Genomic DNA, 26328 nt, shown 5'->3' with positions numbered 1-26328 from the left:
ATTGGGAAAGGGGCTTCCAGTCACTATAGATTAAAATATAATCTAAGCACTCCCCTTAATTTAAAATATTTATTCACTTGTAGTTCAAATGTAGAAACAGTCGAAAATTATTTAAAAAAAAAAAAAAAAAAGCAACAACAGCAAAAAAAAAAAAATTAAACCAACGGCAGTAGAATTTATTTCCCGACATGTATACTTTTAACATGCTAAGTATTTTTCTAATTTAAAAATATGCTGTTCAAAGTGGTTTTTACACACTGGATTAAAAAAAAACAAAAAAAACAAATGGCCGCTTATTGCTTAATTCCTGAAAAGTTGGAAACAAATTATTCCTCCGAGTCTAATCTTAAGTTCGATTTGCACTCCCAAATTTTTCAAGAATGAAGTTCCCAACGGTTAAGCGGCAAACAATCAGTTATTTGTTGTATAGACAGCTAAAAGAAATGAAATAAAAAGAACGTAAACACAATTTTAACACGTATAAAAGTTCTTCAATTTTACTGTGTTTTTTTTTTTTTTTACATAGGCATCACCACATTATCAAGGCCAAGAGGCCACTCAAGGATAAGGGTTAAAGAGTGTACAGTAGAAATTGGGCATTATAGTAATCATTAGTAATGAAAATTTGGTAAAGTTGATAACTTATATGGAACGGCTCATCAAGAACTTATTTACGTTAGACTTGAAGACAACCATATTGTAGTCAGCCGGAAAGCAGGAAAACGGAAGACAATTCCACAGGCGTGCAGTTCTAAGAAAAAAGCTTTGTTCATGGAATCTACGTTTAGGTTTAGGCACAGATAAAGAGTGGGGGGAATTATTGATAGTGTTTACAGCTAGACGAGTGTTTCTTGTGAAAGTTTGGCGAGGGGGGGACCATAGATTGAAGCTCATTTGTTGATTTTTGTTATTGTTTACAATTTCTTGGCTGTTAATTAATCTACACTTTAACAAAGAGCCACCATTCATGATTTTACTAACTTTTTCAACGTTTATTATTACATTTAATTGTCAGCGTGAATCAATGTTTAACATGCAGCATGTGTTAACACCTCAGTGAAGTTTATTGCGTTAATTTTGAACAAACATTAAAAACAGAAACAAAGTTTTCCACGTGAGAAAAAAATTTTACTTGCCTTTCTACGATGGCAAAGTTAGACACAAGGTCAGTTTTAATGTAGTGAAACCCTGCTACCCCCAAAAAGAGGCATTCCGAATTGCGGTAACATTTTTTTTTTTTTTTTTTTTTTTTTTATGTCTTTCGGCGATCAGAGCCCTTCAAGGTCACTGCGGCAAGCGGCCTCCAGTTGGGACGGTATAGGCGGCGTCGAATCAATAGACCGCTGCACCGTTTCGCTGTCCCTCTTTACACAGACAAGCAAGTGGCGTAAGCTATTGGATTCACTGCGTCTCATAGCGGTATAACCGGGGATCTGAGATTCGTCTGGTACAGACTTCAGCCAGGTATCCAGCGCCGACTTGAACGATTCTGTTTTGCAGTTCGTGATCTCTCTGATGTTACGTGGCAGGCAATTGAAGAGGAATTTCTCCTTCATTGATCAAGGACATAAAAGATAAAGTATAGTATCAGAACAGATACTATACTTTAACGTTAATCTTATTTGGAAAATTATAAAATAATTCACATAAACCGAAAATAAAAAGATATTGTAAAAATGGCAAATATTTAAATCGTATTTTTTCTTTTTTAAAATATTCGGAGCAGACAAAAAATATAGTCGATTGTGAATAGTGCTGGCTAGGAAAAGTGCTGCCCAATTTAATGTAAAGTAACACCTTATTTTCAAGGTTTTTTTACCGGTTTAAGATTCAATAATGTTAAGCATTTTTTTTGCTATATGTGATAAATTATGCATGTTTTGCTTTTTAAGGTGATTTCGTTTAACGTCATTGCGAGTCAGACTTAGGATTAACAGACATTAAAGATTTATTATTATTTGTCGCAAAAAGTTTGAATGTTCTAGAAATGAGGGATCGTTTTAATAAACATTTATATGGGAAAATGGTCCCTCTACTTTAAATTCTAAATCATTTTTTCGGAATATTCACACGTAGTCGCCTAAAAAGTAGAATCTCATTTGTTGAAAGAGGATAAGAGTCTTTATCTGCTTTTAAATACAGATATATTTTTTAAAATAATGGTTCTAAAATCTACCAATGGGTTTTTCATTTTTTTTTCTTTGCAAATCTTCATTTTTGTAATATTTGAGGAGAATTTATTCAGCAGTAGTAAATATTTAGGTACGCCATTATTGTGATGTTTAATTTGTAATAAATTTCAATTTAATTTTTATCATATTAAACACTATTTGGTTTTATGATTTATTTCTTGCCAAATAAAATATACCTTCTCCGAAAAACAGATAAAACTAGCTGACAAATTTTGAAAACCTTCTAGGCAGCCAACCGCTTCAATATAATTCCACAAATATGTAGTGAGAAAACACGTAATATCTTGTATATTCATAACATTTTTATGTAGAAAATTAAATTTAGTGTTTTACTTGTTGGATATTTTTTAAGTACTTTTTTTGTTTCGAATTAGCGGTTTTTGAAAATTTCAGACGGAAAAGCTAAAAATCTAGCGATTTTCTGGTGATTTATTTACCCCGATTTAGCACATACTCCTACATATATCATTTGGTATTCTAAGGCCCCTACATGCCTCCATTAGATTCCTACACCCCTACATACATCTATTAGTGGCCTAGACTTCTATATGCACCAATTAGTGTACTAGACTTCCAACATACATCAATTAGTAGTCTAGATCCCCTACATACGTCAATTAGTGCTTTAAACCCCTTACCTACATCATTTTGTGTTTTAGACACTTTACATATAACAGTTAGTGTTTTAGACACCTACATACATCAATTAGTGTGCTAAGCCCTCTATATACATCAGTTAGTGTTTAAGACACCTACATACATCAATTAGTGTGCTAAGCCCTCTATATACATCAGTTAGTGTTTTAAACACCTACATACATCAATTAGTGTGCTAAGCCCTCTATATACATCAGTTAGTGTTTAAGACACCTACATACATCAATTAGTGTGCTAAACCCTCTATATACATCAGTTAGTGTTTTGGACACCTACATACATCAATTAGTGTGCTAAACCCTCTATATACATCAGTTAGTGTTTTAGACACCTACATACATCAATTAGTGTGCTAAACCCTCTATATACATCAGTTAGTGTTTTAGACAGCCGATGTTTAAACCTCTACTTACACGATTTAGCATACTAAGCCCTCTATATACATCAGTTAGTGTTTAAGACACCTACATACATCAATTAGTGTGCTAAGCCCTCTATATACATCAGTTAGTGTTTAAGACACCTACATACATCAATTAGTGTGCTAAGCCCTCTATATACATCAGTTAGTGTTTTAGACAGCCGATGTTTAAACCTCTACTTACACGATTTAGCATACTAAGCCCTCTATATACATCAGTTAGTGTTTTAGACACCTACATACATCAATTAGTGTGCTAAGCCCTCTATATACATCAGTTAGTGTTTAAGACACCTACATACATCAATTAGTGTGCTAAGCCCTCTATATACATCAGTTAGTGTTTTAGACACCTACATACATCAATTAGTGTGCTAAGCCCTCTATATACATCAGTTAGTGTTTAAGACACCTACATACATCAATTAGTGTGCTAAGCCCTCTATATACATCAGTTAGTGTTTTAAACACCTACATACATCAATTAGTGTGCTAAGCCCTCTATATACATCAGTTAGTGTTTAAGACACCTACATACATCAATTAGTGTGCTAAACCCTCTATATACATCAGTTAGTGTTTTAGACACCTACATACATCAATTAGTGTGCTAAACCCTCTATATACATCAGTTAGTGTTTTAGACACCTACATACATCAATTAGTGTGCTAAACCCTCTATATACATCAGTTAGTGTTTTAGACAGCCGATGTTTAAACCTCTACTTACACGATTTAGCATACTAAACCCGCTATATACATCAACTAGTGTTCTAGACCACCTATTGGTAAATTGTGTGTTCTATATATTTACCCCTTCTTGGCTGGTTACAAAACCGGCTTCGAAATCTAGTGGGCGATGTTCTTGATATGTTCTACCTCCTTCTATATAATGTGCTTATGTGCGTTGTAATTTATGTAATTTATATACATTTGTACAGTCGGATGTGTATACGCGGTCGAGCTCCTTGAAGGACCCTTAATTTGTGTATCCAAGTAGTTCTTAACTGTGCAAGTGTATGTGTGCACATATACGCGTTAAGAGATCGCCATACATTTTTTGTTTTCTTATGTCTTCTGCAATGCAGTTCTTTCTGTCACTAATCGATGGTCTGTAAGACCATTAATCGATGGTCTGTAAGACCATTCAAGATAAAACACGACGTTGATTTTCTGGCAAGGATCTCTTTATTTCGTCTACAAGTGAACCCGAGGAACCTCTCGCATTGCTGACTCAAGCTTTCTTGCGTTTCCGTCGACGCATCTTTCCTCTGACCCTCTTGGTTTCGAAACTAACTCAAGTTCGACCGTCTACCAAAATTCTACTCCAATTGATTGTCTAATCTCTATCTAATATCCCCATGTGCATTTCTATTCATATCATGGTATATGTATTGGGGTGGTAACCCCCTCACGTTACCTGACCTGCACCTAAAACGCACCGACTCACTTTCTAGAAAATAAAGAGTATGGCTTGCTCTACTTTGGTATTGAGCAATCTTGTATTAACCTTGTTACACTTTATTGGTGTTACTTAACCTCTGGAACACAATAATCTCAGATATATATATATATATATATATATATATATATATATATATATATATATATATATATATATATATGTGTGTGTGTGTGTGTGTGTGTGTGTGTGCTTAGAGGCAGCCAACGTTAAATCGACATCTCTATTTTCTTTAATTGCAGATATGGCAACTATCAGTTATTTAACAGTTCAACTTGGTTTGGCAATTCAATCATGTGATTTCAATAGCACATAGCCACATGCTACATAGCGCGTGAAACAATCAACTGACTGGGAGAAAAATTTGATGAACGAATAATTTCACAGATGGACTTCTCAACTGATCACCTTGTTCGTGCGATTTAACCCCCTTAGATTATTTTCTTTGGTGATAAATGAAGTCCCATGCCAACGCTGATAAACCAGACACAACAGACCACTTGGAAGACAAAATTACACGCATTATTGCCGAAATACAGCCTAATTTGATGTGTCGAGTTGTGTTAATTGGATCCCAACATTACGCCATATACGCGCAAGCCACGGGGCCATATGCCTAAAATTATATTTAAATAATAATTGTCAATAAATTCATTTTTTTTTTTTAAATAAACCACATATTTGTAGAATTAAACATTTTTCTGTGAACAATTTTAATTTAATGTTCCCCGTTTCTAAGAAAGCACCAGGAAGGGAGAGAGGGAGAGAGGGGGATATATATATATATATATATATATATATATATATATATATATATATATATATATATCCCTCTCTCCCTATATATATATATATATATATATATATATATATATCCCTCTCTCCCTCTCTCCCTTCCTGGTGCTTTCTTATATATCTCCCTCTCTCCCTCTCTCCCTTCCTGGTGCTTTCTTAGAAACGGGGAACATTAAATTAAAATTGTTCACAGAAAAATGTTTAATTCTACAAATATGTGGTTTATTTAAAAATTGTTCACAATATATATATATATATATATATATATATATATATATATATATATATATATATATATATATATGTGAACAACGTCGACGCACAGAAACAAAATTAAACTATTTTCTCTGTGAACGATGATGTAAGAAAAAGAGAGTAAGTGCGCTGAGAGAGAGAGAGAGAGAGAGAGAGAGAGAGGCGGAGGGAGAGAAAGAGAAAGAGAGTGAGAGAAAAAGAAAGATGTTAGGGGTAGGGCAGTCGCACTGACCGGCGTCATAACAGTAAAAGTCAAGTATTTTTGTAAACGGGAGAATTCTCGGCCGCTGATAATCATTTAAAAACCGCTCTCGCTCCTCGAACGACACGGGATGGATTATCGCTGCAGACGTGCAGTACGTGCACCCGCTTGTGTCCGGGTGGCAGAAACCACCCGGATTTCCATAATTTCGATACTATTATTCCTCCGAACAAAAACCAATTCTCGACGCGCTCCTAATATTAATGCTGGTCCCGCCGGCGGCAGTGTCAGCCTCCTGGCGGTGGGGTTGGTGGTCGCTACTCTGCTGGTCAGTGTAACAGGTGACCATGTTATTGCTAACACTATAATGCGTGTTGACAGGATGGACTATACCATTCTGCCGCCTCTGGTCAACAACTACACAAACTCCCCACATGAGGTAACCTTGGTGATCGTTGCGGAACAAGGGATTAAACACGCCGCCTATGCCAAGCTTGGTGAGTAGACAGATTATTAAACAAAATGGAAATCAGGTTTAGTGAGAAATTTGCACGTACAAATATATTTTTTCAATCAGTAGTCCACATATACATAAACATATACAAACACACACGCAATGTATATATATATATTTGTGTGTGTGTATGCTACTGCGTGTATGTGCGTGTGTGTGCGCTCCTACGTGCGTGCGTGTGTGCGTGTATGCGTGTGTGTGATTCTGCGTTTGTGTGCGTATGCGTTTGTGTGCGTGCGTCCGTGCGCGTGTGTTCTTCTGTGCGTGTGCGTATGCGTGTGCGCACATGTGTGCGTGTGTGGGTATAAAATATACGATGAAACATAAAATGAAATGCTGTGAGAACAAGATTTGAAAAAAAAGACAACAGGGAAAACAAATTAAACACAGGAATAAATTATCAAAAACGAGAGCTTTACCGGCTTCGTTCGAATCAACGGGCGTCTTCAGGAAAGAGACTCTGATTCATTCCTGTCTTTAATTTGTTTTCCCTTTTGTCTTTTTCACACACACACACACACACACACACACACACACACACACACATATGGTATATATACTTATATATAAAAGGCATTTTGCCGGTAAGTTCGTTCCCTAGCGACTCAGGAACGGCTGGGCCGATTTTTTTTATTTCACTTAAATGGGCATTGTGTGTTTGGTAGTGTTGTTAATATAATTTTGTATAGGAATGTCATTGATAAGTATCGATAATTGATAATCGAAAAACTCTGACAAAAGAAAGAACCGGCGATTTTGACTAAAGTTAACGCTTATACAGACTAACATCACAAGTGCAGTTGAGAAGTTTTATCACAAGCAGAAAGGCCCGGCATATACAATCAACAGTAGGTTTTTTATATGACAGGGACGCGTTCGAAATGAATGTTTCTGTTTGGAGCACAATTGAACCATGATATTTGACTTTGCATTTTAAACTTTAATTCAAGTCATTGCATAAAATAATTCCATAAGATCAACAGTAGGTTTTCTACAGTGCAATGTAAATTGCAATATATTGTGAACTAAATCACTGTGAGGAGGTATGTGAAACTTCCTCCATGTACAATGTGGCAATTAATCGATTTGATTGAATAAATGGGCTATTAAATCGATTTTGATGACAATAAAAATATGGGAGTTTGAAACATTTGTTGGTCATCATTCAATCCCGAACAACACCAGATCTCTCTGCTAGCACTAGTATGAAGTCAGTCATTTTCTTCTTCTGATGTGAAGCATTTAGCTTCGAAATGGCATAGCCTAAATATATTCTTTTCGACTTTCTTCTTATTTTCGTCCTTGTTGGTCTGCTGATTTAATAAAGATATATGTCACTTTTATTCCTTATCTTTTCAATATATATATTAGCTCTACCTACGTATTGAGCACTTTTGAAGTAAATACTTAAAGTTTACGCATAAATCTATACTTTCACGTATCATATTAATTTTATGTGAGTAAATTAAGTAGTTATATATATATACATATATATATATATATATATGTATATATATACATATATATATATATATATATATATATATATATATATATATATATATATATATATATATAAGTCACTTTATGTGTGTGTGTGAATTCCTTTTTTATAGGTTCCGAAACGGCTGAGCCTATCTTTTGCAAATTTCACACAAAGCTATTTTATATGTCTGGCAGTGTTCTTAGATATGTTTTGTACAAAAATTCATCCGATAAGTATCGAAAATCGAAAACATCCGATCCTAAAAATAGCTTTTCTCTCTTACAGATAAAAAAAAGTATTTTACAAGGAAATATTTTATGTTACATCGGCTATGTGAGATAATAAAATCTCAGCAAATCATTTCTTCAAAAAAAGAACAGATTTATTGTCATTTTGAGATATTGCTCAGTGGTAGAGCATTCGACTATAGAACGAATGAGCCCCTTGTTCAAGCCCGAGTGTACCTCACTATTTCATTCTAATTTTTTTCTTATTAATGAATTATCATTTTAAATCGCTGCAAATCATTTCTTCGTTTGCATATTTTAAAACTAAACATTAATCAGAAGTGACTTTTCCAGGGCATTCATCGTCAAGCCCAAATATCAGCTGCGTGTTATTGTAAGCAAACACGGACGGGATTTGATGGACGACATTATCATTATTATTATTATTATTATTATTATTATTATTATTATTATTATTATTATTATTATTATTATTGGCTCACATGGAGCTTTCACACAAGTCAACAAACGATCTGATTGGAAACCTGTGGTGTTCTCTAGAAGCTGACTGACAACAAGTCTCTCCAGACGTCCAGCTCTCTCCACCTCCTTCGATAGCATTTGCAAATGAATTTGCATCATCGCAACAGCCGCTTACCATTGATTTCTCGCTGGTAGTGGCCATTGGTTTATACTGGAATTAGAGTGGCACTCAGCCTCCCCAAGGTCCCAGTTCTCTTTGCGCTTGTCCAGCTGAGGTCTAGTTGGCGCTCTCTCCTCGGTCTTTCAGTCCTTATTGACCATTCTCGGCCCTTTGGTATCACTTTTTTATTGGGGGGAACGGTGATGAAACAATGGGGGGATGCATGATGGGGGTGTAGAACTTGTAAATATGCAGTTTCGATGTTCTTCATTCCCTGTAACGCTTATTCGTTATATTGTCTTGTATTATTCTCCGCATTCAAGGGTTTTCCTTAATATTTCAGTCGTTTTCATTATCGTTAGTCGTTGTACTTTTGCAGTTATTCTTCTGATTCCAATTTCTGACATTCTTTTTTCGAAGTTTTTCAGAATTGTTCCTAGTGCTCCTACTATTATCTGTACTATTTTGATTTTCTTCATCATCCAAATCCCTTTTAACTCTCTGACTAGCTCTGTGTTTCTCCTGTGTTTCTCCTTTTCTTTCATACTCACCCTGTGGTCAGCTGTGACTGCAAAGTCTACGATTTGACAGGATTTTTCTTTCTTGTTAATTATTACGACATCTGGTCTTCTTACTTGGATGGGTTTATCCGTCTGTATGTCCATGTCCCATAGGATTTTGTGGTTTTCGTTTTCGAGTGCTGTTGCGGGTTTATGCTTGTACCATTTGTCTGTACGCTCAAAATACAGTCGTTTGCATAATTCCCAGTGTACCACCCTCCCCACTTGGTCATGCCTGTTTTAGTATTCCTTTAGGGCAAGTTTGCTGCATTCACTTACTATATGGTTTATCGTTTCGTCTCTTTGTCCACAGAGTCTGCATTTGCTGTTTTCTTGTGTTTTATCGATCCTTGCTTTGGTATGGTTGGTTCTTATCGAGTTATCTTGTGCTGCAGTTATTAGAGATTCAGTTTCTCGGTTTATATGTCCTTTTCGCATCCATGTCCAGGTGTTTTCGTTATTCTCATCTTTTGTCATTCTTATGAATTTTCCGTGGAGTTGTTTCTCTTCCCATTTCTCTTTTCTCGTTTTGTCGTTTGTCTCTCATTTTTCTGTTTTGTTGGGGGGGGGTTCAGTGTCTCTCGCTGCCATAATTATCCTTTCAGTGTTTTGCATTATGTATTTTTCTATTTCTTTTTTCATGTCCTTCACGCAGATCAGTCCTCTCCCGCCGTCTTTCCTTTACACGTAGAGTCTGTCAATATCGTCCTTTGGGTAGAGTGCATTGGGCATGGTCATGAGTTTCCTGGTTTTCTAGTCGAGTTGTCTCAGTTCTTCTATTATTATTATTATTATTATTATTATTATTATATAATATAATATAATAATATATATATATATATATATATATATATATATATATATATATATATATATATATATATATATTGCGAATTAGTCTACCGGGCAAATTATTCCTCATAATATATAATAATCAATACAGGATTGATTCTATAATAATACATAAACAATCTGAATAAATTAAAATATCATGTTTAAGCATATTGTAAGACCGGGCAACGCCGGTCGTCCAACTAGTTCTACAATAAAGTAAGGTGACGTTAACTCTTGTATAAATATATTTTGGGGGTTTTTATGTGTGACTAATATGTATAATGTTAATACTGTAAAAATTATAACTGATCAATAGACGGTGTTTACATTAAATTAAAAAATACGACTTGATTAGGAAAGTGTGATCGATTATTATATATGTGAGAATCCATAATGTATTAAACCTGTTGCTTATTGCAACAGTAAGAAGATCTGCGGTTGAGAGGGGATCTTTGATTCTAACTCCATCTATGACATAATAAAAAGAGAAACTGATGAGCGGGCTAAATATAAAAATGTAAAACAAATATATTTTTTTTTCTTTTTCAAAAGTTTAAAATAAATTGAAAAAATGTCCTTTTTAAATTTCTTGCAATATTTTTCTATTTTATTTTCTATTTAATTTTCTATTTTATTTTATTTTTATTTTTATCTTATTTTATTTTTATCTTATTTTATTTTTATTTTTATCTTATTTTATATTCTATTTTATTTTATTTTATCGTATTTATTTTATCTTATTTTATTTTTATCTTATTTTATATTCTATTTTATTTTTATCTTATTTTTTATTTTATTTTATCGTATTTTATTTTATCGTATTTTATTTTACCTTATTTTATTTTTATCGTATTTTATTTTATCTTATTTTATTTTTATTTTTATCTTATTTTATTTTCTATTTTATTTTATTTTTATCGTATTTTATTTTACCTTATTTTATTTTATCTTATTTTATTTTATCTTATTTTATTTTTATTTTCATCTTATTTTATATTATATTTATCAGGGAATCTTATTTAATTGATGTCGAACAGTTACGTACAGAGAACGTTTTCAATGCAGGTGTTCAAGTAAAAAAGAAAACGGCAAAAACATAGTAAGGAACATAGTCTCCTTGGGGCATGGGCCTATAATACATTCCTCTGTAAAGGACACTTTTCAAACAGTCGTTTTTGCATGCTGGCCTGAAACAAGTATGGCTTCCTCCTGGTTTTGTATCCGGTTGATTCCACTTCTAATAACCTTCCTTGGTTTTGGATATGACCTTAAACTATATCCGATGGTGAGGCCCTTGCTTGCGGGCTTTGGGGAGTGTGGAGTACCCCTTAATTGCCATTTTTCCCATGTCCACTCTGACCCGTAGTGTTAGTACCTGTAAGGGTCCCAACTATGGGTTAAATAGAAACCGACTTGAAAAAAAAACATATATTCTATTAGCAGATGTGCTAACGGTTATATCTCATAGGATTAGTGAATCTCTCGACAAAGGTTTCCTTTCTAGGGCAATTGCTGTTGACATATCAAAGGCCTTCGATAAGGTATGGCATAAAAGCCTACTTCACAAGATTTCCAGCTACGGTATTACTGGAAATGTTTTCTCAATCATTAAATCATTTCTCTCTGATAGGCTCATAAGAGTAGTGGTAGATGGGCAGAAATCAGAGGGCCACAGTATTAATGCTGGAGTCCCTCATGGGTCCATCCTGGGCTCAACTCTTTTCCTGATCTACATCAATGATCTCCCAAAACATATACTTAAATCATTTGTTGACATCTATGCTGATGACACAACCATCTATGGCAACACATCAAAGGTCGTAAATGACAAAGTTCTCTCTGATTCTCTCTCCTCTGATCTTGAGCGCGTGGTACAGTTGGGAAAGAGGTGGCTGGTTACTTTTAATGCATCTAAAACCAAGCTCCTATCTTTACATCATCAACGCTCTGATCTCCATCTGGCATCAATTGAAATGGATGGCTCTCGTCTTGGGGAGGCTCCATGTTTTGATAAGCTTCTCGGATTGATCTTTACTCCTGACATGAAATTGAACACGTACATCAAATCTGTTGCCAAGGTCGCTGGAAAAATGGTAGGATCTTTTTACCGCTCCAGAAGATATCTCACTACTGATGCAATTCTCTATCTATATAAAAGCCAAGTACGTCCAAGGATGGAGTACTGCTGCCACATCTAGGCAGGGGCTGCTCAAAATAGCCTATCCTGCCTTGACAGAGTACAAAATAGACTTCGTGGCTTAGTGGGGGATGCCTTTGTGGCTTAGTGGGGGATGCCTTTTTCTCTTCCCTGCAACCTCTTTTCCACAGAAGAGATGTTGCGAGCCTGTCTTTGTTTTATCGTTATTCCATGGCAAGTGCTCGTCTGAGCTCCAATCTCTGGTCCCCCCTCGCTAATCTTTCATGAAAAACACCTGTCTAGCTGAAACCACTGTCAATAATTTCCCCCATTTTTTATCTGTGCCTAAATCAAAACTTAGATTCCATGAACAAAGCTTCTTTCTTAGAAGTGCACGCCTGTGGAACTCTCTTCCGTTTGCCTGTTTCCCACCTGACTACAACTTGGATATCTTCAAGTCCAACGTAAACAAATTCCTGATGAACCGCCCCCTTAAGTAAGATACTTTATCAAATATCCATTACTAACGATTACTACGATATTATCCCATTGATTACTGTACACGCAATAACCCTTATCCCCGAGTGGCTTCCGGGCCTTGATAAGTAGTGACTACCATGTAAAAAAATTTTCTTCAAAATCACTGGATTCGGCATTAAATAACCTGAAAAGGGTTGATATGCCGTAAAACAAAAACAACCAAGCAACCAATAAACTTCTCACTGTTCGAGCGTTTCTTTTTTGGTTTTCCAAACACATTTACGTTTTTTTTCTTTTTTTGCAAACATATTTTTTGGTTTTCGTTATTTTTTTTTCAAATATCGCTTTTATTTATTTTTTTATTTTGTAAACATGCGCAATCTATTACGATCTTTGCCGCTAATTAACCCTTGCCAAACCACATAATGGATGCAATTGTTGATAACATTTTACCTCTAAGTGTTTTCTTGAGTATTCCTTGAAGGATGTTCTCTTAAAAACGTAAAAAAAAAAATTAAAAAAAAAAAACGTAAATGTTTGAAAATAAACAAGCAACAAAACGTAAATGTTTGGAAAAATAAAACTTAAATATGTTTGAAAAACAAAAAAAAAAACGTAAATATGTTTGAAAAAAAATAAAAACTTAAATATGTTTCCAAAACCAAAAGAAAAACGTAACTATGTTTGAAAAAAAAATTTAAATATATTTGCAAAAAAACAAAAAGAAAACATGTTTAAAATTAAAATATAACAAAAACATTTATTTTTATTTCGATGGTGCAATTATATACATTTTGTGCTTTTATTTCAATGGTGCAATTATTTTGTGCTTATATACATTTTGTGCTTCAGTAACGCCACCTATAGTCAAACGGAGGAAACAGGCTCTCTCTCTCTCTCTCTCTCTCTCTCTCTCTCTCTCTCTCTCTCTCTCTCTCTCTCTCTCTCTCTTTCTGCCAGATTACCAAAAATATTCTCTATATAAACTATATATAAATAAATAAATACATTATATATATATATATATATATATAGGTGTGTGTGTGTGTGTGTGTGTGTGTGTGTGTGTGTGTGTGTGTGTGTGTGTGTGTGTGTGTGTGTGTGTGTGTGTTTATATATTACATATAATCCCTGATAAATAGAGTATTTGGGGCCAGGAAAGTGTAATAAACGAGTTCGATCAAATTCAAACCAAGAATAAAATTACGAAGAAAAAAATCAAACCAACACTTCATCCATTTGCATTAAATTTATTTCACATCGAACTGACGTAATAGGTCACACACACACACACACACACACACACACACACACACACACACACACACACATATATATATATATATATATATATATCGAAAGAAATGGACTTATCTTAGTGTATTAAGTAATAGAAACCAGTCGATGTTTTGACGGACACAAATAAACAAACGCGAGAAGATGTGTTGAGGGAGGTTGTACAGCCTATGTTTATTTGTTTTTCTTTTTTCTCTCCAATTAAATTCAAATTTTTTTTTTTTTTAATTCTAAGTATTTTGTTCATAATGAACGTTCGTCCGGTTTGAGGTCTATGAAAACATATTGAAAAGTTTCTGGATTGTTCTAGAGAACATTTTTCAAATAACTCCCAGTTAGGATATCACACAACGCACATATATTCTTCGGTTATATAAATACAGTATACGTTAGTTAACGGCAGATACTGAAATTAAATTGGATAACAAAAGTAAATTGAGGATTGCGATTAAGAAAAAAATTATAAATTATAACGAAAGAAAGAGGAAAAGGAGAATCAAGTTACATACGGGTAATCCATCGCTGAGCATCTTATAAAAACTGGTCTTGTGCCTCTAATTTACATGCTGACTTATTCTCCATTATCAGTAAGTCACACTTTCCTTTCCATCTGAAGATCATAGTAATAACATGCAAAGATTTAAATGTAATGTAAACAAACATATTGCTGCACAACATCCAACTAAGGATGCCCATTATAAATATGTCCCTAATCACAGTAGTCACTAACATCTGGGTTGAATAAAATATTTTATTTAATGAATTCTGTCATTAAAGTGACCACGCTTTAAAGCAAGAAATTTCCACTCATAAATTGGGGGTGGCCCAGTGCCACTGTCAAACGCGACGAAAATTAAGTGAAATTTAACATTTATAAAGCCAAATACAAGCATGAGTGTTATTAAGAACGATCTACAGTGATCAAGCGACCGGATGTCACGATTTCGCATGTAGACAAACTCACCGATTTTTATTTTACTGGTAGTGCTCAACTGCTAAGAAACTTATTTCTTAAAGCGGCGGAAAATAAATAATTATTTTTTTATATCTGTAGACACTAGTGTTTTATCCTTTCGGAATCATCTGTGCAGGAAACCACGACTGCGGCTGGTGGTGAGATTCGAACCTACCAACAAAGACATCTCTGACTCCATTAGCCAGGAACATAACCATAGGGCCACAATCAACCGCAATGAGAATTAAGTGAAATTTAACATTTATGATTACAAATACATACATAAAAGTTATTAAGTACGATCTATAGTGATCAAGCGACCGGAAGTCGCGATAAAATAAACTTTGTCTTTCTGTGTGAGAATTCGATTGATCCGATTTTTTTTAATTTTCATACGAAAGTACTTGATATGTCAGAACGTGTCAATACGTAGGTTTTGTATTGGAATGCTTCCGATAAGTATCGACTATCGATAATCGATAATCAAAAAACTATCGATTAAAGAAAGGAGACATATTTTGACCAAAGTTAACATTTTTATACAACTTAATATCACAAGTGCATTTGAAAGTTTTCTCGCTGCACAAGCAGAAAGGCCGAGCCTATAAAATCAAGTGTAGATTCTTTTACGAGACAGGGGCGCATTCAATTGAATGTTTCTTTTTGGAGCACAATTGCACTATGATACTTGACGTTTGTACGTTCAACTTTCTTTCAATTGAATAAAATATCTGTCTCTTTTTAATATAACACCATTAATAACCTTGTTAAAATATAAAAGTTTTACTTTTGGATATTTTTAATCTGAAATATATATATATATATATATATATATATATATATATATATATATATATATATATATATATATATAGTAATTTATAAAATATATATGGCGATTACGCTACACTGAATATTCGGCGTTTCATCCACTCTAGGATTCCTCAGGCTTATGCGCGAATTCTGTGGTTGTTTATCGTTTTTATATGGTCCTCTTATATTGAGGATTTAGTTAGCCAATCAGCTTTCTAGTATCCACCGCGCCCCTTCCTATCAGCCAATGGGCATGCATTTTATCGGACAAAGGATTTGTTTTAAAACTAGGTTAGTGGGTTTTGGTGGAGTTATTCTTAGTTTATATATAAATATACATATGTGTCCACACATATATGCACATATATATATACACATATACATACATACATACATACATACATACATATATGTGTGATCGTTTATGTATATTCATGTTTATTTAATTTATTTATTTGTTTATTTTCTATTATTTTTCTTTTTCTTCTATTTTTAATTTTATTACAGTTATTGGTGTTTTGTTGCTTATATTTGATATCGATATTTTTTATTATTTAAATTAAAAATAGAAGAAAAAGAACTATAATATGGTATACGGCCCCATACAATCAAATGTTAAAAACAGAACTTGGCAAGAAATTTCTAGATCTTATTGAAAAACACTTTCCGGCAACCAACCCCTTACACAAAATCTTCAATAAAAATACCTTAAAGTTATCCTACAGTTGTTGCGAAACTTTAGAGATGATAAGCACATAATAACAAAATACTAAATATAAACAATGTAAATAACTACAAAATAAACAATAAAAAAAGTAAACACCATGACAAAAATAAAACTAACACTAGCAGAAATAATAATAATAATAATAATAATAATAATAATAATAATAATAATAATAATAATAATAACAGTAATAATAATAATAATAATAATAATAATAATAATAATAATAATAATAATAATAATAATAATGATAATAATAATAATAATAATAATAATAATAAACCAACCCCGGAAAAGAACAACCATACTATAAATAAAAATACTAATGACGAACAAGATAAATGCAACTGTAGACACCGCACACTTTGCCCATTTAAAAATAAATGTCTAACTAAAAGCGTAGTTGACCAGGCAACAATATTTGCGAAAGAAAACCCGAATAACAAGAAATATTACGTAGGCATGACTTCCTTAGATTTCAAAACTCGATACTATGACCACAAAAGTACGTTCAACAATAAAAAAAACACGGTATAAAAACAACACTAGTGAATAAATACTGGGAATAAATACTGGGAACTCAAAGAAAGCGGACATTCGCCGGTAGTCGAATGGAAAATAATAAGACAAGCTATCACGTGTAGGCATCTAGACGACCCATGTAGATTATGCCTTCATGAAAAATTTGCTATCCTGTACTTTAAAGAGCCCCAACATCTATTAAACTGTAGAAGAGAAATAGCAAATAACTGTGTTCGCAAAATAAAATTTACTCTAGGATAACGATACAAAATAGTTTTAAAACTAACAAAAACAATAGAAAATAAACAAATAAATAAATTAAATAAACATGAATATACATAAACGATCACACATATATGTATGTATGTATGTATGTATGTATGTATGTATGTATGTATGTATATATATGTGCATATATGTGTGGACACATATGTATATTTATATATAAACTAACAGTAAAAAAAAACACTAACCTAGGTTTAAAACAGATCCTTTGTCCGATAAAATGCATGCCCATTGGCTGATAGGAAGGGGCGCGGTGGATACTGGAAAGCTGATTGGCTAACTAAATCCTCAATAGAAGAGGACCATATAAAAACGATAAACAACCACAGAATTCGCGCATAAGCCTGATGAATCCTAGAGTGTATGAAACGTAGCTTAATCGCCATATATATTTTATAAATTACTAACTAGCTCTACCTACGTATTGAGCACTTTTGAAGTAAATACTTAAAGTTTACGCATAAATCTATACTTTCGTATAAATTTATGTGAGTAAATGAAGTAGTTATATATATATATATATATATATATATATATATATATATATATATATATATATATATATATATATATATATTCATGATTTTCTTGGGGGTACAAAACTTTATTAAGGCAATCATGAAGGGAAGACGTATTTCTCAGGAATTCATTTTATATTTAAAAAAAAAAAAAAAAGACCGAGGAGAACAGGAAAATGGATAACGACTAAAAAATAAAAGTAGGGAAATAGAGGGGAAAATAAAAAATCAAAACGAGTCAATTGACATGTTTCGCCCTCACTCATCAAAATTGGAATCGAGGGATTTATCTTTTTAGTAATTTGTTTTCCTTAATGATAAAATAAATAAAAAAGAATCGGGAGCAACAGCAATCGTATATATATATATATATATATATATATATATATATATATATATATATATATATATATATATATATATATATATATATATATATATATCATTAAAACATTGCTGTGTTTGAATATATGGTTAAGCGGCAGTTTTATTCATTTAGAGCTGCTTTAAAGCTTCACCGCTCACTCATTTTTCGACTAAATTTCAAATAATTATCACAATTTATAGATCACCTTCTCAATCATATTGTGAAAAAAATTCTATTTTCGTTCAGTAAAACAAAAGTTATGGTGAATTTTGTGGTGTTCATAATCGTAAAAAAAAAAACGTAAGGAGGTGAGCGACGTGAAAATGTGTGTGTGTGTGTGTGTGTGTGTGTGTGTGTGTGTGTGTGTGTGTGTGTGTGTGTGTGTGTGTGTGTGTGTCATTTCCCTACCAAATAACTTTGTTTTCAGTTTTCGGTCTAGAGACTCGAGATTTGACATAGTATTGAGATTTGGGAAAATCTTTTTAATCGGTTTTGAGCCAGAAATTTGGTTGTCAAAGAGTCAAAGTTCAACGATTTAACTTTTGGGAACTCTACCAAACTCCTCCGCCAATTTTTGGTCAAAACACTTGAAATTTTAAATGTAGGTCACTTAGATATGGATCGAACTTTTTAATTTGATTTGAGGCCAGAAAAATAAATGTTAAGGGGGCAAAATTGGGGTCAAAGTTTTTTTAAAAATTGACCTCAGCGGTCTCTACGGAATTACTCAGCCAATTTCTAGTCTAAACATATATATTTCAGGTTAAAAATATCCTAAAGTATAACCTTTGTCTGTCTCTTTATATATATATATATATATATATATATATATATATATATATATATATAGAGAGAGAGAGAGAGAGAGAGAGAGAGAAGGGGCAATATATAGAGAGAGAGAGACAGACAGACAGACAGACAAAGATAGATAGATAGATAGATAGATAGATAGATAGATAGATAGATAGATAGATAGATGTATTTTGCGTGCAACCCTTTGTGCGTTATGTACTCAAAAACACAAAAACGATTATTGGATTATACGATAGTCGCTGTCATCTTTCAACCATGGTAGTCGCTCACCGGAAATTAAGATTTGGTTCAGTGTCACTTCCGGTTCAAACCCACTTCAATGAATTACCAAGACATATTTCAGTACTAAATTGTCCTAAACTCCCCACACACAAACACACTTCTTAACTGTAATACAGTATCATTCATAAGAAGATTCTTCTAATTAACTTTCTTATTCCACAAAAAGTAGTTAGTTGGATTCTCCCGCATGAAATCGCATATTCATTGCTAAACGCGCAAATTGAATTGATGCATCTTAAGAATACACATTATTTTCCTTGTCGTCCCTTCGTTTCTCTGATTAAGTTCTTTCGAGGCTTATATAGTAATATAGTATTGAGAATACGTTAAAATCACATTTTAAATATATTAATATTAAAACTCTTTGATATACTTAAATATAAAACAGAAATAAGTATTGATATTAAAAAAAAAATAGGAACACTTATCGAGTAGAATTTTAATTTAAAAAAAAATTTTTTTTTTAATTATCGTATATTGCTGATCCGCTATTGATAAGAGCAGAAATCACGTAAATCAGGGGGAGATAAATCAGTCTGGCATTTAACAAAGTAATAATAAAATGGCGGATCCACAATATACGAAAGATATTTTTTTTCTTTTTTAATTAAAATTCTGCTCGACATTTGTTCCTAAATTTTGTGAGGATACTTATTTTTGCAGGATGCATAAGAGTTTTAAGTTGGAATGCGAGTTTCACTTGTGGCCAACACTACAGAAGCACCGAACAGATTCTTATGATAAACCTGCCTATTAATAATCAAACACGGTTCATATAATTGATCAATGATAGTTTTCCTCGTCTTTCAGCTTACAATCATTCCGTCTTATTAACCCTTACTCTCCAATGGCTCTGTCTTGATAAGAAGTGCTCAATACTATAAAAGCACCGTTAGGTTATCTATTTTCTTTTTCCATCTGCTGTCTCTATTTGCTTGCCTCCTCTTCACTAAAGCAAAACTAGACGCAACATCAATTTTTAATGTAATGTGGTACTCAGTCCCATCCAAAAGGACACGCTTAAAAAATATGATTGTCTAAGTAATCATCCTGGCTCGAAGTTCGAGCGTATCTATCTTTTCTCAATGTCACGCGAGAGCAGAGTCAAACACAGGGTCAGTTTTAATGTAAAGAAACGCGCAATACTCCATACCAAAAGGAGCATTTTAGATTGAGTCAAAGCTAAATATTTTCTCGATCCAGAAAAAAATTTCTCTCCCTTGATCGAAGACAGAAACTCTGAAATGAAGCATCAGAATAAATACATTTTGCAATATTTTTTTTTTTTTTCTAAAAATTTACAACAAATTAAGCACAACGATATTCAAAAATGGCTGCCGTTAGTTATCCTTTCTCACAGATACTAACAACTGTCTAGTCTTATAGATAGTATCTATTTCAGTTACCTAGAATTGAGCATTTATTTATTCATTTACTTATCTATTTTTTGCCGATTGTTATCCTCATATTCATAAAGGGTGTCCAAAAAGCCACTGAAGAGTTTTGAACTTTAATAGATTCTTTATTTTTATGATATCTTTCTATTATTTTAACACAATCTAAGACTAAGAGGAGATTTTAAAAAAAAAAATTATTCAATTTTCACCCAAAAAAGGCACAATGCCATTTTGAAGTAGGGGCTACTCTCAGGGGCATAAGTTGCAGGGGTATTATGAAGGGAGATGAATAGCAAGATATCTGTTCACGTTACACTTGAATCTCTGAATGTCAGTAGACTTGGGGAAAGCAGAATCCCGGAAGGGAGTTCCAAAGTCTAGCAGTTCTGAGAAAGAAACTATTGGAGTAGAAAGCTTTCTTACATCAAGGGATCTCTACTGTAAAGGGGTGGGATTTAGCTGCTTGTCAGGTTTGTCGGGGGTATTCACGTCGAGGGGGTACAAGTGCTCGTAGTTCGTCAGAGCATTCTCCATTAAAGTACTTGTAGAACAGGCAGAGTGATGCAGCATTTCGTCAATGAGACAGAGGCTGAAGCTTAGATGACAGTTCAGGTTGGCGACTCTCTTTTGAACCTTGTCTAGGAGCGATAGAGACTAGTGGCAGATGCACCAGCCCAAATATGACAACAATACTCCATACATGGGCGAATGATCGCCTTATAGAGGTACAGGATACTTTCAGGCGTAAGTAGCTTTCTAGCACGGTAGAGAGAGCCCACCTTCTTCGTAGCAGCCTTGGTAATGCTCTCAATGTATTTATTCCAGTTCATGTTCCCTGTAAACGTTAGGCCGAGGATTTTAAAGGAGGTACTTTTGGGTAATGTGTTATTGGCCATTGCTATCGGTGGTAATGAAGGTTTCTTGTAATTATTGAAGGAACAAGCTTAGTCTTGGCAGCATTGAATGTAACCATCCATTTTTGTCCCCATTCCACTACAGATTGGAGGTCATCCTCTAGTGTTTCTGCCATTTCCTTAGATATGTGTTCATTTGTTTTCCCCTTCTGCCTGTTATAGAGTGTGGTGTCATCAGCAAATATACCCATCTCAGAAGCAATTTTATCAGGGAGGTCATTTATGAATATCAAGAATAATAAAGGTCCGATGATAGACCCCTGAGGTACTTCCGCATTTATCATGTTGTTTAGGTGTACGACCGTCTAGGACAACCTGGATTTTTCTCTTACTTAAGAAGGATTTAATTACATTATGTATTCTTCCAGTGATACCATATGATCTAATTTTCCTTAGAAGATCATCGTGCCATACCCTGTCAAAAGTGTTAAATATATCGAGAGCTACCGCTCTACCTTCCTCTGTTTTGTCCAGTTAACGGTATATATGTTCAGAGATTACAGTTAGGTTATCTGCTGTGGAGCAGGCTTGCCTAAATCCATATTGATTGTCGGTCAGGAGTTTAGCAGCTGTAAGGTAATGGACTAGAGCTTTATCAATTAAGGACTCAAATATTTCGACGAAAATCGGGAGAAGGCTAATGGGGCGATAATTTAAAATGCAAAATTCAAACTATTTTTATTTATGAAAAATAATGTCTTTTAAATGTTGCCCATTTTCAGCTTCGCATATTTGCGCTCTTTCGAAAACATTATTCCTGACAGATTGCAGAATCTCTAGATTGCAATTTAACTAGCCCTGACTTTTTCTTGTGGTGATATCTTTAAAAAAGTCTATGTTAACAAACGCCAAACCCTGCAAGAATAAGGGAATTAAATCACGATCCAGAGATTCTGCAATCTGTCATGAATAATATTTTGAAAAGAGCACAAATATGCGAAGCTGAAAATGAGCAACATTTAAAAGAGACATTTTCATAAATAAAGATTGTTTGAATTTTGCCTTATTTTAAATTTCTAATGCCTTAGTCAGATTGTGTTAAAATTACAGAAAGATATTACCAAAAATAAAGAATTTATTTCAGTTCTATCTCTAAATACCCTTTATGTAAAATTTCAAATATTTAGACCAGAAATTGTCTGGGTAATTTGGTAGAGACCGCAGAGGTTAATTTTTTTAAACTTTGACCCTATTATGACCTCTTAACATTTATTGCTTTTGGGCTCAAATCAAGTTATTAAGTTCGATCCAAGTCCATGGAACCTATATCTAAAGTTTCAAGTGTTTATACCCAAAATTTTCGGAGGAGTTTTGTAGAGTTCTCAAAGGACAAATCGTTGAACTTTGACCCCCTAACAGCCAAATTATTGGCTGAAAACGGATGATAACATTTTTCCCAAATCCCAATGCCCTGTATATCAAATTTCGATTCTGTAGACTGAAAATTGACATTGTATGGGGAAATGTACACAGACACTTTCACTTTATATATATATATATATATATATATATATATATATATATATATATATATATATTAGTGTAGGGATAATTAATCGGAATCGGAATCGGGAATCGAAAAAATCGGAACTTTTGAAGGTATCGGAATTAATATTTGATAGCTGAAATGATGAAATGATGAATATTTATTGATTTTAAACTACTAGTAAAACTAGAAACTATAGATAATTTTCATAAATGTATTTCTACATTTACGAAATTATATGTACATATTTCATGGTTTGTGCAATAACCCCCCCCCCCCAATAACTATATATTTAGAAATTCAAAAGAATCGGAATCGGTAATTGTATCGGAATCGGGATTTAGAACAGAATCGGTAATTGTATCGGAATCGGAAAAATATTGGAATCGTCCCATCACTAATATATATATATATATATATATATATATATATATCCTTTGTGAGGGGGTTGTTCCTTTATTTCTTTATTTAAATCGTTTCATATAAAATATAAAGTCGCTTGATATAATTAGCTAAAAAATACCACTTCAAGTTGGAAATCTGGTCAACAATAAATGTTATATGGATCGATTTCGATCAAGACAACATCAATTATTTCCCCTTTGTCAGAAACATCGCTCATGGAATGTGAGGATTAAAAGACAAAATAACAAAAGCGAGAGTTACGAGGACACGGAAAGTAAAGTTTGATAGTTGATCCCTTGAATCGCCCGTATCGAGAAATGCCTAAAGGTCCAATAACAACAAATTCTCCAAAAATGTCCCATTTTGAAAAGAACCTACTACCCCCCACCCACCCATTAACTATAAACTGACGTCATGTCTAATCTTGCTGCATGCCTAACGGCGAATAAAGAAACATGTTCCAGTATTGAACTTGATGGTGGGGGGGCTACGGTTTTTGTTTTTATTTCTGGAGGCTGAAGTTGATAATTTGATGTGTGTCTGTGCGTGTGCCCCTTCTGTGCAACGCAGTACGTTGGGCTGCTTCCCAACTGACAATAACATCACTGTTCTTAACAAGCTCCTATTCAGCCATCCTTTTAAATAACCAAGCATATGCCACGTTCTACTATTATCCATAATTACGGTGTTGTCTCGACCACCTGACATTCATTTATCTTTATCCTCGAGTGGCCTTTGGGCCATGATAAATGGTGACACCTCCTAGTAAAACAAGTACAAGCAAACTCCCAGCAAACCTTTATATAGAGCTTTTCATTAACATCGCCCACATAATATAGCAATAACACGTTATTTTATCGTTTTAAAACCCGATCTCCACTCGACTCCCAGATAAAACATTCAGCCCCTTTCCCCCATCCCAAATTCTTCTCCCTTCCTCGATTAAAACTGTAGGGCCAGACATGATTCTAACATTTTAAGAATTCCCCGCCAAATATCTTACCATTTCCAATGCCTTATCTACATCGACTTGTCGTCTTTGTATTGTACATTTCAAAGGACAGTCGGCGTCAGACGACCCTTAAAACGTGACGTAACACGTCTTAACAAAAGTTATGCACTTTCTGTTTTTAGATACCTCCTTATTTCTCTACACGTCACTCGGACGGTAAGTCGGTCTGTCACGCGTCAGCTTTAAATAGTACTGAGCCATCGGTGACCCGCTGGGTCAGTGTTTGTTATATACATTATTAAATGTTTGAAAATTCCAAATTGTTTACATAAATATTTGGAAATTCAAAGTTACGGCTGCTGCTGCTTTCAAACAAACATTTGTCCTGTCGCTGACAACAACCTCATGCAGAGGAGTAACACAATCCCCGAAAACGGAGCCACCTCTAATAATAGCGACCCGTGATGTCTGAAGGCGGGATTCTGGCTGGTGGCTGAAAAGTCCGAGGCTACGTTTTATAAATAGTCACGTGACTTGCAACACTCCATTTCGGCCCTAATTTCAGTTTTTTTTTAGTTTGTTTTGTTTTTGCTTTTTGCTTTTGTTTTGTTTGTTTTGGGTTTGTTTGTTTTTTTTTGGGGGGGTACTCACGTTTATCTCTTACAAGGCACATCGCCACTTTGACATAAGGGGTTACTATTTGGGACCAGGCTTAGGAAAGATAACAAGATGTTGGTTTGAGTTACATTTAAACTTCTACATTGAAGGAATCAGGGACATTCAGTACAGTCAGTGAAGCAGGTAGCAGAAAGGGAATTCCAAAGTCTAGCTGAAGAAATTATTAGAGTAGAAAGCCTTCTGGCATATAGGGACCCCAACAGCGAAGGGTTGAGATCTTGTTGCTAAGCGGGTTTGTCGGGGATATGCACGTCGAGGGGACACAAGTGCAACGAGTTCATCAGAGCACATTCCATTAGACAGGAAGTCAGAGACGCTCGATCTGATCAATCAGTTGGTCATGTCATGTCCTATTTATAATTTCATTCTCAACTTTAGTAATGAATCAACTAATTGAATCAACTAATTGAATCTGCAATTGAATAAACTAATTGAGCGATTCTTCCACTTTGATCCTTACTTGACAAATTGCACAAGAGAGGCTTGAGTTGATCAATCGATTGATCATATTATATCTTAGTACTTATAAGTTCATCCCTAACTATATTATCAAGTCTGATTTTTCAAAAGAATCAAAAGCTTATTTCTCCTTCTTTATTTTCTTTACAAACAGATACTAGGTAGCGATGGCTGACGGTTAATCATGTTGAGAAAAAGGGTTACCGATGCCAAGGAATAATGTTTTGTAACACTCCACTCCGTCATTTATTTCGGTTAAACGGGAGATTGGAGAGAACCGATCTGATCGATTGGATGATTACATCATGCCCTAGTATCTATAACTTCATTTCCAACCGTATTATTATGATCTAACTTTTAATATAAATAAAACAGTAGATGTTTATATGCATGTGCATCTAGCGGGTACCATAATACTTAATTAACCGCACCTTATCATAACAAAGACCCATACGAAATGTCAGCCAGATTGGACCAGTAGTTTATGAGAAAAAGAGAAACGGACATACAGACAGACCAAGAGAAATATGATATAGATATTGCTAAAGAATATGCAATACTTTTCGGTTTTGTTGCTCAAATACGCGTGGTTCG

At 33.9% G+C, this 26328-nt stretch overlaps 1 protein-coding gene across 1 annotated transcript in view; it reads left to right on the top strand.

Moving 5' to 3' along the window:
* The first annotated feature begins 5955 nt into the window (after positions 1-5955).
* The window catches only part of LOC145252529 (uncharacterized), a 63392-nt gene continuing 43019 nt past the window's right edge, over positions 5956-26328 (top strand). The window contains exon 1 of the mRNA XM_080112077.1: positions 5956-6481. Within this exon, the coding sequence (XP_079968203.1) occupies positions 6115-6481 (367 nt within the window). The 5' untranslated portion in view covers positions 5956-6114. The remainder of the gene's footprint in view (positions 6482-26328) is intronic.

The sequence above is a fragment of the Euprymna scolopes genome, chromosome 29 (assembly GCF_053919585.1).
Source record: "Euprymna scolopes isolate OS-2025 chromosome 29, ASM5391958v1, whole genome shotgun sequence".
In the NCBI taxonomy this organism is placed as follows: Eukaryota; Metazoa; Mollusca; class Cephalopoda; order Sepiida; family Sepiolidae; genus Euprymna; species Euprymna scolopes.
This window is presented reverse-complemented; position numbering and strand designations above follow the sequence as displayed.